Source organism: Limanda limanda, chromosome 5 (assembly GCF_963576545.1).
Source record: "Limanda limanda chromosome 5, fLimLim1.1, whole genome shotgun sequence".
NCBI lineage: Eukaryota > Metazoa > Chordata > Actinopteri > Pleuronectiformes > Pleuronectidae > Limanda > Limanda limanda.
The window spans coordinates 8,069,123-8,088,699 of record NC_083640.1 but is presented as its reverse complement, the minus strand read 5'-3'; the positions used below and the strand labels follow the sequence as shown (position 1 = coordinate 8,088,699).

General features: G+C 43.0%; 1 protein-coding gene across 1 annotated transcript in view; it reads left to right on the top strand.

The window, feature by feature from the left end:
- lmx1bb (LIM homeobox transcription factor 1, beta b) overlaps positions 1–18,741 on the top strand; it is a 44,825-nt gene extending 26,084 nt beyond the window's left edge. Inside the window, exons 3-8 of the mRNA XM_061072023.1 lie at positions 11,868–12,100; positions 13,964–14,139; positions 14,593–14,670; positions 15,055–15,121; positions 16,502–16,663; positions 17,835–18,741. Of these exons, the coding sequence (XP_060928006.1) occupies positions 11,868–12,100; positions 13,964–14,139; positions 14,593–14,670; positions 15,055–15,121; positions 16,502–16,663; positions 17,835–17,992 (874 nt within the window). The 3' untranslated portion in view covers positions 17,993–18,741. The remainder of the gene's footprint in view (positions 1–11,867; positions 12,101–13,963; positions 14,140–14,592; positions 14,671–15,054; positions 15,122–16,501; positions 16,664–17,834) is intronic.
- Positions 18,742–19,577: the final 836 nt, after the last annotated feature.

The following is a 19,577-nucleotide window of genomic DNA, read 5'->3' as shown; positions in this document are numbered from 1 at the left end:
GTATGCATGAGCCGTTTGAGTAGAGGCACCTGTATCTCTGCAGACTGCAGTGCATCACAGTGTCAATGTATTGAGTCCTGAGCTGAAGGGAAGAGAGAAAACAAACCCTGTCAGTGTTCTTCCAGGGGTCATAAAGCAGTCACTAAAGGGCTGTGGCAACACCGCTGAGCTGACTGGAGGTTCTCGCCGCAGGGCCATGCAGATCCACTGTCGGCTGGTTTGCGGAGAGACGTGCCGTGCCATGCATCACCATTCTACTCTCTGTGCCTTCAAGGCTCCACGTGGAGAAAAGGGAATTTTGTCGAACCTGTTCTCATCCAGCTGGAGAGATGAGATTTTACACTCCGCCAACCACATGACAGACAAACGTTCGGTTTGTGTGTGTCTCTGTGTGGGTGTGTGGGAAAGACAGAGGAGAGGAGAGAGAGAGAGAGAGAGAGAGAGAACAATCCGAAAAAGGCATCAGACCAACTCTCTGCCAGACCTCCTGGGGCAAAGTTCATGCTTGAATACTTTAAGACGTGAACAACATAGTTTCACAGTAACATTAGCTGCTACGATGGAGAGAGAATTTCCCTTTCAAGATTAAACACACAAACATGCACATACACAACACAGGTTGCAGCAAGTCCAGACAATTCAATTATTGTTCTTTTAGACTTATTTGTACCTAGTGAGGAATGTATGTCTTAGACAACAATAATGTAATTATCAACACAAATATTATGGACTGCAGGTGTTATTTTAAAGGCTACATATTTCAGATATAAGAAATAAGACAAAAGTAAATGTTAGTATTTTAAGCTAAATTTATTGAAAAACTCCTAAATCAAAAATATAGCACCAGGGAGTGTTATACTATTTCATATTATATTATATGATAATTAGAGGCATTTTTGGTGGAGCTAAGTTTTTTATACTGTTTGTTTAAAACAATGCAGCTTTTTTTATGACCTCATATTTTTTGTATTTCCCAATTATTATTAGTAAAAAAGCATCTTTAGCTTCATACACATATAACAATTATCGCATCTGTGAATTTATGTGAATATACAAAAGAAAAGGAATTTGTGTAATAATTGAAGCATAAATTAGTGTCTGATATTTAACCGAAATATACTACGGCATTGAAACTGTGAGACACTTTTAATAACCTCTCTCATATGTGTGCTGGTATATCTGAATGTTACATCCAATATTTTACAAATATTTCAGTCTCTATTTCTCTGCATTTAAAGTTCACTAAGAAAATCCGTGGTAGATAAAATGTGGAGCTCTTGGCATTTTGTTGAACACAGTGTGACTCTTTTACTAGAGCTATAGATCTTTTTTTTCTTCTTCTTCCTCCAATATAAATTCACCACTTTTATGTTTGACTCCCTCACTCAGACACTCTTAAATCAAACCAAGAAAGAATGAATAAAAAAAGAACATAATAATGAAGGCTCCAAATGACCTTCCTGTCCCTCTCGACCCCCCTGGTATTTGTAGGTGGTCTCAATAATGTCGCTGATGGTCTTTAGTGAAACAGCAGGTTTTTGGTTTGCTCTGCGGTGGATGTGCGCCCCTCTGTCTGTTTGACACATTCCAACACTGCGCTCCTCTCCAAGGCTCCTAACTACCAGCCAGTCGCCATGGTTACAGCCATACATCCATGCCAGCCCTTCACACTCAAAGACATATTTGTTTGGCCAGTGTAGCGACATTCCCGACAAGAAACACAGCTTTTTAGCATAACACCTGCTAATCTTGGGATTTAGCTCTTTGAAGAGGATTGCTGATCAGAAATTCAAATATATTATTTGAATGCTAATCTGAATGTTAATCCCTGGCCCCCGGGTCTTAAAGCATCCTGCCTTTTCAATAACAATGTTTATTTTTGTTTTATTTGCTCTCCCTTTTTTCATTTTCTCCCACCTCCTCCCCCCCCCCCTGCTCGTCCACCCCTTCATTTAGATCTGCTATCTATTCCCCTCAAGCGTAATATAGGTGGAGTCCTCTTTTACAGTGTGTGGCAATTTCAAAGCATCGATGATTTGGATGCCGCTCTAGAGACGACTATTATCTGATGAGTGTTTACGGTTAAGTTTGCGCGAGGTGAAATTCCTGCTATCGATCCTGCTTGAGTGATGTGTCCCACCACAGTCTCTCCGTCGCCGCCATCTTCTGGGTTTCGAAATCTAATTAAGATCAGAAATGTCCCAGAGAAACCAGGATGAATATCGTGACGTCCATTTTTCCTGAAAAAAAAAGGCACCATTTTTCATTCCACTTCTTGTCTATTTTCCTATGCGTTTCTTTGCTATTTTCCTAGATGTTATCTGCGTGGTTATGTATCTGTGTGGCTGAGTGTTAGCAACTGCAGCAGATGAGTGGGCGGCTGATGTGGGTGTTTTGGTTTGGATAAATAAATGCAAAGAACAAAAAAAGGGATGAGATAATGAAAGACGGACTAGACCAAAACATATACATCCTTATAAAAGCCACCCCTGCTTATTGACATATCTGAGTAGTTAACATGGTGCACATTACTTTATAATTGCGTACTGTAGCTGTATCCTCATCCAGTCTGTGGACTTTTCGTCGCGCCTGGCGTTCTTTTTGATATCTGCTTCTATAGCGCCTGACTTTTGTCTCGGTGAGGACAGAGAATCAAGGGCAGCAGGATCACAAACACACGAACCCAAGATCATGTGAACAACGTCTAATTCCTGGTTCCCTCACATTCTCTCCCTCCAAACTAATTTTGGGCTTAGACTGAATCTCTGTTAAGTAAACAGGGTGCCCCCCATGCAACCTGCCCCACATCACAATGATGTGCAGATCATCTCTGCCCATTAAAACCTGGGCAAACACTTTACTTCACACCGATGTACCAAAGATTGGAGGAAGAGAAGAAGGGAGAGGGGGGAAACACACAAGTGCCTTTTATTTCTCCAGTCGTTCACAGATTGTCTCTCTTTCTCCTTTTCTATCTATTAATCCAGTATCTTTCAGGCCTGGTAAACTCCTCAAGATGGACATTGCTTGGTTCAGGGTGGAAGGGGGTCAAGCTCCATTGGCCCCTGCACAGAGCTGTGGAATTTTTCATTAGTGCACAGCTGGGTCACAAGTGGCTCCAAAGCCGTCTTAATATTGTGTAGGCCCACAGATTAGGAGCGGAGAAAAGAAGCCAAAGCATGATGCTCTCTCCACCAGACCCTGTCTTTGCATATTTGCAGACTTGTGCTTTAGAACACCTCATATTACTGTTTGTTTTATTTCTTAGACCCAGAACCTCTGGGTCAATAGTAATTATAAAGCCCTCCAATCCAAATGTTGTTTTTTAACCATTCCAGCGCTGAATCTGACGAAGATGAGTCCATTTATTTTCTCACAACAAAGAAAATATCCGTGTGCTCGTGGACAAAAGCTTCTTTTTACTTCCAGATTTTAATCTTTTACAACTAGAAATTATTATTTGACTATGGGAATTAGATCATGGGCTTTTTTTATTTCTCCAAAAATGGTGATAACCACGAGGTTTTCTAACTCCCGAATCAACCTCTCTAATCAGAAAAATAACAAAAGAAAAGCATGTATCTGTGGCTAGCTACAGCCGGCCATAGCTCTATAACATGTGATAGCCATTACACTTATTGTAGCCATCACTCTCTCTGCTTCCCCCTTCTCTCTTTCAGAGGCGGCAATCACTCGCAGTGGCTCATCGAGCGAGGCCGAGCCCTTAATAGTGAGCTCTGCTCCTCCTCACACAGATTAGCCTGGAAGGGGCGGACAAACAGATACTCATAGAATTATAAAAAATATGTGTATAAAATGTGTGCCTGTGTTTGATATTAATTGGTTCTGTCCGGGCCTCGGTTGTTTGCTTTTTTTCACGGGCCGCCTCTTTGTAAACACGTCACGTCTCCAGCAGTGATCGTCCTTACAAACTGGTGCCGAGAAAAGCACTTTATAAACGCCTCGTAATTCACAAACCCCCTAATTTATTTGTTCAAGGATCAACGCGGCTTTGGGGACAGGTAAAAAATATGCAGGAAAAAAGCCCAAATGGGAAAAAACAGCACAACAACTTTACAATATTTCCTCACTGATGTTGTTGTGCAGCGTATGCAACCGTATTGTTTGTTCTGAGCTCGCAAAACTGAGCCTAAATGCAATGTTGCACTCATTTTACATACTCAGGAACAGCAGCTGTCCAAACAGCATCGTGTGTGCCTGCCTGCTTACTCTTGTATTTAGCTGTGTGCTTAGCCTCTTCTGCTGCCCAATACACTGTCCTTTTCACTCCATGAGCTTTGTTCTACCTGTGTGGCTGGGGAGGATTATTTCCATGCTGTTTTCCCAGTGACTCATTAGCAGATACATGTGAAGGAGGAGAAGCAGCGGGTCGCTTGATGCTGCAAGATCATTCTCTGCATACCGCTCCTAGAGCTTTGTAGGAACATGCCGTATTGACTGTATTTAGCATTATGTGTTTTTTTTATAATTCAATCCCCCTGAATAAAATACTGGCCATGAGAAACACAGCTTCAAGACAGACTGGTAAAATAATAATAAAAAAAAAGATACATGCACATTATTTGCATGTTTTCAGACTCTTGCACTCGGTTACTACGCCACGTTTTGTTTTGAACTGTATTTGAATTGTTGAGCAATCTGTGAATCACACAATCCGTGGAATGAGATCATTTGTAAAACGACTTAAGGGTTAGGATTTCTTTGTGCAGCTGTGCAGCTGTGCCGTATAGCGTTATGCACAGATCTGTCTGTCTGGCTGGGGACTCGTCTGAGGAGCTGCTGCACATTCCAGCACATAGGAGCTCACGCTGCCGTAGAAATGAAGTGGCCATATTTGTTTTCACAATAGCAGACGTGTGGGATAGATGATCCTGGAAGCACTTTGCTGCAGACGAACTGTAACCACCATCTTTTTACGCGCTCGCTATAGCTCTGCTCAGCAGCTTTTACTAAGTGTGCTCCCTCTGAGATGTAGGGCAGGTGCATATGCATACACCGACACATCGAACACGTCCCTGCTATTATCTTCGCTATGCCAAGTGCAATCAGCTCGTCTCCCTCCCTCCCCTGTGAGCTCGCAGGCAGCCGCTGCTGCGCCTCAGCACGGGGAGCAAGAAGAACCCTGTGGCCAGAGCTGTGTGATGAAGAAGGCACCTTTGGGCCATTAGTGGTGTACACATCTCCTGTTAATGTGTTTTACTTTTACCTGCTGGGAGTTTAATTAAAAAACAAAGAGCCTCAATTTAAAGGCCATTATTATGCTAATGCAGTAAGCACGAGATGGTGATTAAGCAGCTTTTAGAGCTGACTGGAGCTGGCCCTTGGGAGCAGAAGGATGGCACTTTTTATTTGGCTTCATTACTCTCTATGAATCTATGCTCCAAAAGAGAAATGCTGATCCTATGAAACAAGGTCAGCTACTGAGATCATTTATGAACACAGTGTTATCACTACCACTTTTTTTTTTTACTTTACTACTACAGCAGACTGAAGTTTGCTTTAACCCCATTTTCAAAGAGGAAGAATGGAGGAGGTTACACCTTTGCTGGATCGGTTTAAATATGCAAATGAATTGTGTTAAAGCGCAAGTTTACTTTTCCCTCTGCAAGCAATCAACCACTGGTAATGGCTGAATTCAGGTTGCTATTTATAGGCCGTTGTGGTCAACATGTAGTGTCTGCTGCAGTTAAAGGACAACAGGACCAAACATAACAAAGCAATTTTCATGATGTTGAGACGAAGTTGAAAAGGTTCGCCTTCGTTCATGTGCAGCGGAAAACATCTGGGCATCAAATGTTTTCCTCTTTGACCAAAGCTCTTGATACCGTTGCTAAGAGCCAATTTTCACATACTGAGGCGTGACCGGTGACTCGCTGAGAAGTGGCTGCGGCTCAGTGTGGAGACCGCTGCTGCGTCCGGGAGACAGATCCGTTTGTTGTCATTCCAGACGACAAACAGAACAAGAATCCACCTGAAAATTAGCGGTTCATTAAATACAGGCATTTAACATTTCTTTCAGATGTACAATAAGTGAAAAAGAGTGGGACTCAGTGGAGCGCATACTGCCACCAAGGCCCAGCAGTCGACCTAAATCCAATCAAGCTGCACCAAATTTTACACACACAGATATCAGTTACCTAAATATGTGATGTGGGATTTTTTGATTTTTTTCATAGAGATCCATGACAAAAAATGTCCCTGATCCGGATCTGTACAAATAGATTCTTCCCTGATCCACACGTCATCCTAAATTCAATCCAGTTGTTATTATTTTTTTATCTTTTTTTACAAACCACCAAACAAATGGACATGGGTGCAAATATAACCTCCTCCGGATGCTTTAATACCATGAGTTGAATGAGAAGACAGTTATGGTAAAACTGAGAATTGACCTGTTTCTCATCAACACAAATATTTATTTCAATCTTCATTTAGGGGTCATAAGACTTATAAAGGGCACGTAGCAAATCTATAAATATTACACATCAACAGCATTTACAGTGTTAATAAGCAACCTGAATTCATGTTATTTTTAATTGTTTAATTTTTTACCAAAGATGATCAAGATGGAGTTTTAGAAGTGATCATAAACCAGAATATTTCTGCTAAGCTAAGCTAAGGCTACATTTAGACAACAGATATGAAAGTGGTGTCAATCTTCTCACCTAACTTTCAGTGGAGGGCTCATTTTCCCAATGTCAGAAATGAACCTTATCTCTCACATCTGATCTGAAAGGAAGAAATCGTATCATGTCTGGTTTGATCCCACGTTTTGTATCCAAGATAAAGCCGGTAGAAAAAAAAGAGCCTGGAAATATGGAGCGTGCACAGTTGACCGATTGCTCCACGTGCCCTTCATCCTGCCCCGGAGGCCCTGGTCTGACCTGCCTCCCAGGCCTCATCTCTCACCTCAGCAATGATTGGCATGGCCACAGGTTTCCTGCCCAAACACGAGAGCCCATCTTCAAAGTAATGGCTTACAGCTGCTGCCTGGATAATCCTCATCCCCTCTGTCTTTGATGGGGTGCGGTGACATAATAGCCCCGGCTATTCTTTCCCCAAATTGTTATGGTATTTCTCCAAGTGTTGTTCAATAGCAAAAGGGGAGTAGGTGAGACCGTTGCACGTGTTGCTAAACGTAGCATGATTATCAAGACACATAAGCAGCTCTACGCTCTCGCTCCCCCTTTCCCCTTCCCCCCCCCCCCCCCCCCGTCCCCTCTTATTCCTCCCGGTTTCTTTTATCCCACCCAGTCCTCTTGATGCTTATCACTGCGGCAGAAGCATTAAATGTAATGTCTGTAGAAGGGAAATCATTGGCAACATGTGGTGAGAGCTTAAGATGTTGTCACACTTTAAGTTGCCTATAATCTGTTCAAAGGGAGAGTTCATAGTTCTCCAAAGTGCCTGGAAAAAGGAGGGGAAGAAGAAGAAGAAGAAGAGCAGCGGAGAGGGAGAAGTCTCTTAGCTGCACTTGGCCCGGCTGAAGTGTTCATCAGACGAATAACTGTCGGTCTCTGTTGGCTTCTGTCTTTTTCATCGTGCTCTTTGTTGTTTTTCTTTCTTGCATTTGCTCAAAACACAGCTCGTAGCGTTACAAGCCTCAGCAGTGTGATAATCTGTCTCGGGGATGGAGAGACAACCATAGATAACGAAAGAAAAGGACAGACAGGGGATTACAGGTATGTGGACACAGGATTAAAACGAAGGACGTAATGATTCCTGTGGGAGAGGGATGTGCTGAGAAGGGCTCTTTTTTCTCATTTATGAGTCCAGTTGTGGGGAGGCCTGGGTAAATATTGACAGTTCCCTCCGCTTGAGATGCGGCCATTGATCCACACAGGAGGGTCTCATCACTTGATCTGTGCACGCAGGTGTGGGAGGAGGGGAGAGCGAGAGCCGGGGACGCGGCGTTGGCGTGCTGGTGGTCCTCTTTGTGGTGTCTTTTATAAACAAGCGAGCTTTAAGGCGCTGATCGGCTCTGCCTCTGCGACACCGGGAGTCGTGTTACCGGAGCAGCTGAACGTCCAGAAAGTGGATTTGAGGCGGATACAGGTCTTAGTGCGACGGTCACTGGGATCAAGTAGAGGCAGAAAGCGGAGAACGATCGCCCTAAACCACTTAAAGTCCGATCCCAGACACGGCGACAGCTTCTTTGATATCTTTTAATATCCCGGTGGAGCCTCACAGAAAGCTGCGAAACCTCCTCTTCAGCTAATGTTATCAGCAGCCCCTGTCCATTTGTTTTTCTATATATAAAATCATCATTTACATCTTCTCCTTCTGTCTCCTGTTGGCGTGCCGGCCCACAGGCCTGGTCCTCAAACCACTAATCAGGTAATGTTGGGGAGGCTGAATGGCGTGCCTCCCCCTGGTCAACCTTCACTGCTCACACAGTGGTGTTGTTTTAAAGAGCATTCTTTAGGCGCTGAACTTGGAAAGGTATTAAAGTGGGATTAGGCTCCTCCACAATCCACTGCTTGTGTCATTCAGGGAGTTTGTGTTCTCCTTTCCCCACTGCCACCTCCCCACTCCTTCTCTGTTTGATTGTGGCGAGCCGCAGGAGTGGGACTGACTGCGCCTTTCAAAGGAGAGGGGTAGGGTTAAATCCCTAGTCCACTGCTCCCTGCTAATTCTCCTTGTTCCTTAGAGAGGGATTTACTTCTGCTGCCAGCTTCTCAAAGGCCTTCTCTGCCCATCCGAAAAGTCGCCGTTGCCTTCCTGTGGAGGTGTGGTTGCCATAGAAGGGGCGTCACGCATGGCTATTCCATCTGAACCCCGCTGAGAATGGGGACCGGGGACTGAAAACAGGCAGAAAGTCCGGATTAGACCCGAGGACAAAGCAGGACAGGAAGATTCCAGAAGGGACGAATAGGAATTACAGCAGCAAAAATAATGCAAAGTGACAGAGAGGGGAAATAGAAAAATAATGGCTTACAAGATTAGACTCGGAGAGAAGAAAGAAGAAAGGAAAGAGGGCTGAATGAGAATGTTTTCATCTAGATGAGAAGATTTAAAAGAGCGGTCGTAGGTGAATGCAGAGGCCTGGACATATCAAAACCCTGCTAACAAGTAATTTCCTCAACTTTTTCTTGCTCTCTTTCTTTGCCTAAGCCGCCGATCATTAGCTAAACATTCGAGTTAGAGCTGGGAACTTGTCTTGACAGATTCATCACCTCTTCTCCCTGATCCCAGCATGTAACACGCTAATCCTTCTAAAAACCGGAAACAAGTCCCGGAATATTCAGTTTATCTTTGCAGGAATTTTAGTGTTGTGTTGCTTGTGTCTTTTATTTTTCGGTGACCAAACTTGGATTTTTACATCCAGGTTGGCAAGTCATTTGTTTGAGACACATTGCAAAATGTCTTTTAAGGGGATTATCCAGGTTTTTCCATAGTTGACTAATAATCCTCTTGCCTCTTATTGTAATAAATGAAAGATTAAAGTACTTCATGAACCCCGGAGAGGGCTAATTCTGATATCTCTGTTGTTTTGCTGCTTCATGATGGTTCAAAGTAAAATAAGATGCTGTAGCTGCCGTGTTCTGATCCAGATACAGGCTGGGATTTTCATTACAATGAATGATATTAGTCAAAGAAACTTATCAATTCTATGAGATGTCATTTAGATAACATAAATTTCTGCCTTGCCGATGCTCCTCTGATGAGCAGTAATTATGTTCAGAAGGCTGTGCAGACGAGTAAAACCACACTATCTTGTTTCCAGCGTGCATACAGCTGCTCATACACGTGCACTTGCATGTGTGAATGCACACACGCCGCAGTATCACCACTCAATCAGCACCTATAACAGCATTACCATAACAAAACCTTCCTTTGGTCTCCCTCCTCTCATATTTACACATTATATTCATCACTATCGCTCATCCCTGTCCCGGACCAGCACATGATGTCAATTGCTCCTCTCGCTGCCTCCCTGCCTCGCACAATGAAATAGATGTTCACCACAAATAGATAGGCGGTTGCCAGCTGTCTTCCAGACCAGGGCAAACAAAGAGGCCGCTAATAAATCCAGCTTTAGGGCTGGACAAGATCAACCACACTCCCGGCCTTCTTGCTGCATTTAATGTGGCTTCTACGGAACAACGGAGGATGAATTAAATGCCTCTCAGTCGCCAATAAAACAATGCAAACATCTTCCTGAAAGGATATCAAGGAAGATGGAGGTGTTGTCTAGGATATGGTGATCGAGGCAGTGTTGCAGCACAGAGGCATAATATTAGACAGTAAGATGAGATATGAACTAGACTCCAGTGCTGCCCAGTACGTAGTCAGCAATGATTCATGGTCTCTGATATGGTATCTGATGCAAATAAGTGTCGTGGTTATGAAAGAAATGTGTAAATTGGCAGTGAAGGTTTGATTGGGATGAACAGGGATTGGTCGCTGCACTAAAACATGATCCAGCTCCTTTTTTCAGGGGTCCAGCCGAGAATCTTTAACAGAAGAGCTTCTGCCAGACAAGTCCCATCCTCAGCTCTGACCGGATCAGCCAGTCCACATGAGTCTTAGTCAAAAAGCCTCCATGATCACAAAAAACACTTAAAGTGAAACTGTGTAACTCCTGCTGAACAGCAACCAGTGTGGCAACAAGTGACAAATATAAGATCATGATAACGGTTAAAATACAGTTTAATTATTATTAATTAATATTTATCATTTCTTATGCATTGATCGTTTTGTGTACTACTTCTACTCATCATAATAATAATAATAATATACTATATTTATAGATCACTTTTAAAAAAATTAAAGCAGAAAATAAATTATGTGATAACAAATTTTAAACTACTTCTTAAAATGTGTTACTACTTGTTACAAGTTAAACAAGTTAAGAGAGGATGGATAAAACATTTACTTGAAAGCCATTTTCTAGAAATGTATTTTAAAAGGGTTTGAAAAGAGGACACTGCTGCAGCTTGTCTGACAAAGGGAGGTTATTCCACCATCTCAAGTCCTGCCCTGGTTACCGAGGGTAACAGCTGGTTATCAGATCGCAAAGTGTACAAGCAGAGAGAAAGGGATGAGGAGCTCTGCTGTAGATAAGGATGGGAAAGGCCGTTCAGTGACTTAGAAGCAAGTAGCCAGTGCAATGAGGCAAGAATGCATGTGATACGTTTATATTTGTGAGTTATTGTAAGAACCCTAATCGCTGTCTTTTGGAAGAACTCCCAATTGTCCTTGAGCAAGATCCTGAAGTGTAATAGAGAATGAGTGATGCACGTAGATTCTACATGAATTTGTGTGTGAATAGATGAATGGCAAAACTGTGGCCCTTTGATTGGTCATCAAGACTAGACACGTCAGTTTGGAGCACATCCATGAATGTTCTATAAACGCCCAACACTGTTTGATACAATTAAAAATAGTGCACAGACTTCACTACTCCAAAACGAAGCTGCATAAAATATTTCCCGAAGTCTCTCCTTTGTGTGAGAAATGTGACACCATGGAGGGTACGCTATCTCATAGTTTCGCTCTCTGCCCCAAACTTCAGAACTATTGGCATAAAATATTTGATTTCTTTTCGTTGATTTTGGGGATTCAACTCAATCCACATCTTATCTTAATAATTCTGGACACATCTGAGGGGCTAAGGAAGCTAAACAGTGCACAAAAGCACCTTCTGCCTTATAACAGCAAAAAAACTGATCCTACTTAACTGGAAGAAGAGAGAGGTCCCTTCATCTACGCATTGGTTGACTGATATGACAGACACCTTACATTTGGAGAGAATTCAATTTATTTATTTATTTATAAGACAAGTTGAGGGACTTTCATCAACACACCTCCAACCGTCTGTTGTGTCTCCTTTGTCTCCGCAGGTTGTTTGCGACTAAGTGCAGCGGCTGCCTGGAGAAGATCGCCCCCACGGAGTTTGTGATGCGCGCCCTGGAGTGCGTCTACCACCTCAACTGCTTCTGCTGCTGCGTGTGCGACCGCCAGCTGCGGAAGGGCGACGAGTTTGTCCTGAAGGAGGGTCAGCTGCTGTGCAAGATCGACTACGAGAGGGAGAAGGACTTGCTCAGCTCGGTCAGCCCCGATGACTCAGACTCAGGTGAGCCCTCTGCACCCTCTCGCACCCGAGTGAGAGCGGCACCGTGGTGCGACCATCGTGTGGCACCGGGGTGTTGTATTCTGTATGCTCTGTTCCATCACAGCCGTCGCCAACATACACATCCTACCATGAGGATCCTAAGCTGGATCTCACTTGTTGAAACACTATATTATCAACTATAAAAGACGCTACAAATACTGAGTTAATTTGGCCTTAAACTAGTTGCCAGGCATGTGAGATTGTTCATGCGGCACCAGCAGTAAAAACATCTAACACGGCTCCATCTGCAGCTTTTCAATGGTTGATTTTGTAGCATTCTCATTCAAGTGGGGAGCGTAGGTTTATGATACAGTAGGAAGTGGAAACAGGACGAAGCCAAGCCGCCCCGTATTAATGGCTTTCCATGCGTGGGCAGGATCTGGTTCTGGAAAGAATTAAATCACTGTATCATGGTGAGTGACAGAGGGATTTGGGGCCTTTCTACAGAAAAGCCTGCGCCTCCACTCTTATCAGCTCTAGTGTTCCTCGCCCATAGCCTCCACACACAATGAGGCTTCTCGCCAAGCCTCACTGTTCACGACCATCTGGCTCACATTTGGACGTGCACAAAAGCGGGGGAATTTGTCAAATACATCTGTGCCTGTGTCAACTTTTGTCAACTTGTGGGAATATTTGCTCTGCCTCTTCCACAATCGGTCGTGTCCCAGTGTATTGCGCCGGCATGTCCTTTGTGCACGTCTCCAAATTCAAGTTGGGGAAAATGTTGACATGAACAGAGGTTAACCTCGGTATGCAGCAGCTGAAATGTAGGTTTTTCAGCGGAGAAATGTCGATACATATCAGAACCAGATGACAGGAGACACTGAGCCATCATGCGGACGCCTCTTCTCACAGCCAGCAGACTCCAACGTCATTAAGCTTCATTAGCGGCACTGCTGCTTCTGATTTGGAGACAGTTGTTTTCACACAGAGTGATACATCATGTTTTTTTATTCTTTGATTTAATTTCCACGTTATGTTAACAAAGCTTAACAAAGGCCTTTGTTGCAAGTGTTATTTAAATTCACTGCAGAATTTTGCCGCAGCATATTTCACGCTCTACATCATTTTTTTTGTTTTTTCTTCAGTGACAACAATTCATTTTAAAAATAGAAGTAAACATAAATAGAGGTTTCACATTGTTTTCCAATACAAACATATTAATGATCTTTACAAAATATTGACAAATTGATCTCTCAATCTGGGAGAGTGTTGGATGTTTTGTCATTTTCTAATCTAAAAAAAAATCTAATAAATACAAGTTATTATTTAGTTTTCATGGCACATTGTAGGTTAGAAACATGAAGTTTAAACCACTGTTACTACCTGGAACTGTAATATCCTGTTGCTGCTTCTAGAAATCTAACAATCCATATATTTTGTCATTATTTTGAAATCTAAAACGGAGCAAAAAGAGGCTTTTCTTGCCGTGTCACAGGAGATGTATTTCTCATATGGACTTGTGTTGCCTTGTTCATGTTGTAGTGTTCTTATCAGAGATTGATTTGGTGTAAATCAGACAAAGCTGAGAGCAATAAATTACAAGTGACGCAGTGTTCAGCTCAGTGACAAATGTGCATATTTCCTCGTAGAGCCGTAGACTTCTGTAAGTCAAATCGTACATGTGGCCTTTTCCTTTTGTAATAAATTGATAAGAAAGTATCAAAAACACATGTGTCTCCTTTGATTATGCACTTGTGGTGTGTGAATCTCCCGGAGCAGGGAAGAGCGAAAACGTATTTGTCTGCAGGCTGTCAGTGGCTAAAAGGGTGTAGTCAGTTCAAGCCTGTGCTGATGATACTGAAAACATGACTCTCTCCACAGAGAAAAGTGACGACGAGGAGCTGGACATCAAGCCGGAGAAAGGGATCGGAGGCCAGGGCAAGGGGGATGATGGGAAGGATCCCAGGAGGCCCAAGAGACCACGCACCATCCTGACCACTCAGCAGAGACGGGCCTTCAAGGCCTCCTTCGAGGTGTCCTCCAAACCCTGCAGAAAGGTAAGAGGGAGACAGTCGAGAAAAACTCTGGTTTGTGTTTGGAGTAATGAACACATGGAGGTTTAGATGCCGACCACGAGCCCTACAGTAGTTCTACAAATAAAATTCTCAAATTAAAAAAAATCTCCCCCACCTCAGAGGCCAGCTTTGAAGTGGCGAGCAGCTTTCTGTTCTGTGTTAGCCCGAGACAGGCTGGTGTAACGCAGCCCGCCTGCACCAAACATCATACTGAGATAGAGGAGGACGGCCTCCGTGCGACCGCTGCACCCGCTGCAAAGCTTTGAACAGGCAACAATCCAGAGTTCCAAACAGACCGCTGTGCTGCTTTCATTCAACGTTCCACGGAAATCAAACAGGCAACGTGGCCTGGTTAAGAGGAGAAAGCAGCTCAGGGTGTGTGACGTGTGTGTTTTCTTGTGTAACCCTGGATATCCCTTGTGTCCATGTGTCCAGGTGAGGGAGACGCTGGCCGCGGAGACAGGACTCAGCGTTCGGGTGGTCCAGGTGTGGTTTCAGAACCAGAGAGCCAAGGTGAGAGCAGTGAACTCGCAGGATGAAATCAGACTCGTGTGTCCACCTTCAACAGCCTTATTCCATCTTAAGAGTCCAGCTAATAAATCACCACAAGTATTTGTGTTAAATTTATCACTGCATTCCTTTTTCACAAATGCATTAAAAAAAACGAGCGAGGAGTTGCAACTCTAGCTCGCTCTTGCATCAAATGTCTGCGCCCCCGCCCCCTTTTCTGATTATTATCTTGTGAAAACCTTTGATACTTGATAATGAAGTGCACTGAGATACAGACTTTACGCGGTTCATTCCAGGGTGAACGGCGAGGAGCATCCTTTTTAAATTAAAGACTGCATGTTAGTTTTGGGAGTTCCTCACAACTTTGACTCCTTCCTTTCGTTTCAGATGAAGAAGTTGGCCAGGAGACAGCAGCAACAACAAGAACAACAGAATTCTCAGAGACTTGGCCAAGGTACGATAGTGCTCATACCCTGCAGACACAATGGAGGCCCTCTGGCTCAGGGCTCCTTTCTCTGGGAAATGTTTTTGGCTGCATATTTAATGTATCTAACATTTACATTTTTAGAAATAGAAAGCCCCCTTTCACTTAAATATGCGTTTTTGCTTATTTCTCATTCCCCTGGATGTTCACGTTTCACCATGCAGAGTGATGCATGTACGGATTTTTGGCCACTGAAAACCAAGACTGGGGGATACGGCTAAAACTGTTATAACAATTAAAATGTTCATATCAGTTCATATGAAATGTTCATATTGATAATTATCACGATAAATGTCAGGTCATTATTTCTTTCCAGTTTAAAGACTGAGGAAAGTAGACAGTTAGTTCTTAATGAGCAGAACACAACAAAACACTGGAGTCAAATCAATTGTATCTGTTATATATGTATATCAATGCTTGTGGAATGTATACGATTTACAGCAAAACATATTTTAACATACATGTAGAGATGATATCATGAAAATTATATTTAGTTTATGTGGCGACATGATTTTGTGACATTACAATGACAAGTCAGCCATCATTGTCCATTTTAAAAGGAAATATATTCATTGATTCTGTTTTTTCAATGAGAGAGAAGGAGTAGATCTAATCTAAACTAATCTAATTCTGCAAAAACACGAGACACAAATAGCTTGATAAAGATTTTTTGATATGACATAAACTGGTCTGGTGATGGTGTCCAAGTTTCGGTGTTTGTATCATAGCAATGTATTGTTTGAAATGTTTGACGCTTCTATCGGGTGATGACTGAACAAACACGTATACCACTGAATCAGGAAACATGAGCTTCCTCTCCTGTGTATTCAGTAACTACCCAGAATAACAGATTACAAACAGGTCGCTGTATAAACAAGAGCAGGCCGCGTCACAGAAAGTGGGACGTTCTCTTCGGAGCCAAACAAAATGAACGACAGACGTCATCTCACAAAGCCGCCCGCAGAGGAAAGAGCAGGGGGATGGGCTCCAAGTCATGAAGCCACAAGAGCTTTGTGTCCATCTCAGCAGTCAGTTAGCCAAAAGCTGTGTTTGTGAAGGGAATTATGGGAGAAGCCACAGGAAAGACTACTGTAGGTTTCCATGGTAATACTGCCAGGGAAGTGATCTCCTTTACTGTCGCTGTTCCTCCCTTTATTTTTACCAGTATTGCACTTTTTTTTGTTCTGCAAACCTGTCACTCAGAGTCAGGTGAGCTTGTAAAAAACCCCAGGTATTAAAAAACAGACAGAAAACACATCTCCACCCTCCTCATCCCTGGTTTCCCTCTGTGCGGCTCCACCTTTCCTCTTATCACATTTTCTCTAATGGTTTGTTCCCATTGCTCCACAGAGGTGATGTCCAATCGGATGGAGGGGATGATGAACTCCTTCACACCGCTGGCTCCGCCACAGCAGCAGCTGGTCGCCATGGATCAGAACGGCTACAGCACGGACCCCTTCCAACAGGGGCTCACCCCCCCACAGATGCCCGGGGACCACATGAACCCATATGGTGAGCATCCACTGACTCCCAGCCCCTCCAGCCATTCATCCCCCTCCCCAAAATACCCACTCCGGCTCTGGAAACACACACACACACACACACACACACACATGCCTGTCCCTTGATCAACCTCATAGCTCCCCAGTGTGGGACATGTGTTCAGGCCACGGCGCCCCCCCCGCCCCCCTCTCCTGATTTAAGCCGCGCGCGGAGACGTACGAACAGATTCTCCTCCCACATGAGATAACACAAGCCTTCCAATAAGCTGCTGGGTTTTGAAGTCCATTTTCAAATCTGTTTAATATGGTTTTAACTCTCTCCGCCTCCAGCTCGGAGACATGCCCCCGTTACCGACCATTTTTTTCTCGCTGCAGATGAAGTGCGGTCCCAGAAATGATTGAGGGTTCTGTGAGCTAATGAATCAGAATGGGAAAATAACTGGTCTCAGATTTCTGTGTGATACAGGGAAGAATTAAAATGCTAACACTTAGAGGGAGAAATCAGTCAATCAAGTGTTGGTCCACAGGATGTAACTGGAATAACATATTTCAGAGTGATGTCCTCAACAAGCCCCAGAGGGACCATTTCCTGAAGTTCATAACTTCCTTATAATTTGCCTCCATTTAGTTCTTCCTCGGTTGTAACAACCCGAGTCCCTGGTCTCATCACTCTCCTTCGGTTTGGGGAAAAGAACAATATTGGCAAGGCATTAAAAGATATGTCTCCAAACACTGTCCCCATTTTGTGCAACACTATCATTAAGATCCAGAGTGTAATAAAGTTAACTATTCCCTCTAGAGAAATAACATGTTGAGGTTTTATGAAAGGCGTAAACAGTTGCTATTAACCAGATCTTTTAGGAGGATGCCCCTTGTTTACATGCTCCCTCACAGACCGCAATTGTCCCAGGGAGGGCAGCAAAAAGTGAGCTTTGATGATATCGAACTAAACAGTTCTCACAATTGTGATGACACACAACAGCGGTTTCTCAAAGTGACTATTAGTAATTATGATTTCCCAACGCTGCTGTAAATCTTAAATACAAGATTGCGTTGATTTCACGGTCAGAGTGGGGTGATTGTTGTGGTGTTTTTTTCTTTTTCTTGCTGTTGTTGTGTTTTTAATGACGCCTCTGCCACCGGATCCTGACGCTTTTTTTCTCCGCACCGTCTCTCCGCAGGAAACGACTCCGCGTTCCATGACATAGACAGCGACACGTCCCTAACCAGCCTCAGCGACTGCTTCATGGCGTCGTCGGAAGTCAACTCCATGCAGGCCCGCGTGGGGAACCCCATCGACCGCCTCTACTCCATGCAGAACTCTTACTTTGCATCATGAAATAGAGAAGCGGAGAAGTTGAAAAAAAGAAAAGAAAACATCAGCACAGAATAAACTGCCCGTCTCGATCTGAAGGGCGTTGGCCCAGGAGTTTCTACGCAAACACGGACACCACAGAAGACCTGGTTTTTTGTGCGGAAGCTTCCTGTAAAACCACTTGTTGTAGGACAGACCAGCAGATTCCTGGGGAAAACTTAAATATTGTTAGAGATGATTTGGCCGGATTGAGTATATCTGTCACAGGAGATGTGTTGCTCTTTTCTTTGTTCACTTAAGGAAAAATAAGTAGATATTGAAGCCACTGATTACACACTCTCAACCCAAATAACAGTGAATTTATAAAGTGCATGATCAATTGTAAACTACAACTTTTTGCAAGCCCCCTCCTCCGGTTAAGATGTGGTGATGTCTGGACTGTTTCTTCTCTACACTACATGGATTCCCGTGTTCACCGTTAGCATTTTGATCACTTTCAATAGGTTTAGATATTGTGTTAATAGTAAATAGGTGCAGCATGTCTGCAAGAGTGACTGTACATTTGTGTAAGTATGAGAGTCTGGTGAGAAAGAGTTGTTAGGAGCGAGAGAGGAAAAAAAAGGAGGATCATTTGGTGGACAAAGTAGGATCAGTGAAGTGTAAATACTTTCCCCAGGCAAATTGGATGTGCATGTTAAAAATGGAAAGCATTCTATTTATTTAACTATAACAGGCTCTTGAAGGTACATATTAAAAACTGAAAAGCTTTATTTAAAAAGGAGAGCATTTTTTTTTTGTTGAGCAATTAGTGAGTTCATGAGTATCACAACTCATCTGTATGCTTTTTTTTAATATGAAGATTAACCCTTTTTGTTTTTGTTTTCTTCAGCCAAGCTGTAAATGAGCAATGTTGCTATTTATTTCGTACAGACCATAAAACTTTTGTTGTCATTGTCATATGTGCATTCTCAAAAATGTTAAAAGTTGCTAATTGACCAAAGTTGACTGGTTTGATGAATAAACAATGTCTTTCTCCTGATAACATTAAATAAATGCCATTCAGTGATCATTCACGTGGTGACATTTCATATATCCCCTGCTCCTCTAGTTGTTCTCCTGTCCTACTGCACTTACATGTGTTTTTTTTCTGAGCAGTAAACTCTAAAATATGCTGCTGTTATTTGATGAAAAACATGAATACTGGTTTTAATATCACATTTATTTCCACATTTATAAAAAAAATGACATAAAAACACCACCTAGTGTTTCAAACAGTGTTGAAATTTGTAGGACCAAAGCTTACGTACATTTTGGGACGTCTCTGCATCATGACAATTATTTATTGAATAATCTGCTCTGTGTGTCCTGCACCAGATAGGTTAAAAGCAGAGGTTAAATTTCTCTCCTTGCATGAGTGTGCTTGTGCATGTCTGTGCATGTGTTTGGGACAAAAAAATGTATCTTAATCTTAATCTTATAAATGAAAATGTTTACACCCTCTAATCAAACGTAGGAATCTGGAAAAAATGTATGTTGAAACTGAATCCCCAAACTATCCCATCCTGGACTATTTAGAGACGTCCCCCAACTTCTTCTGTCCCTCACCTGT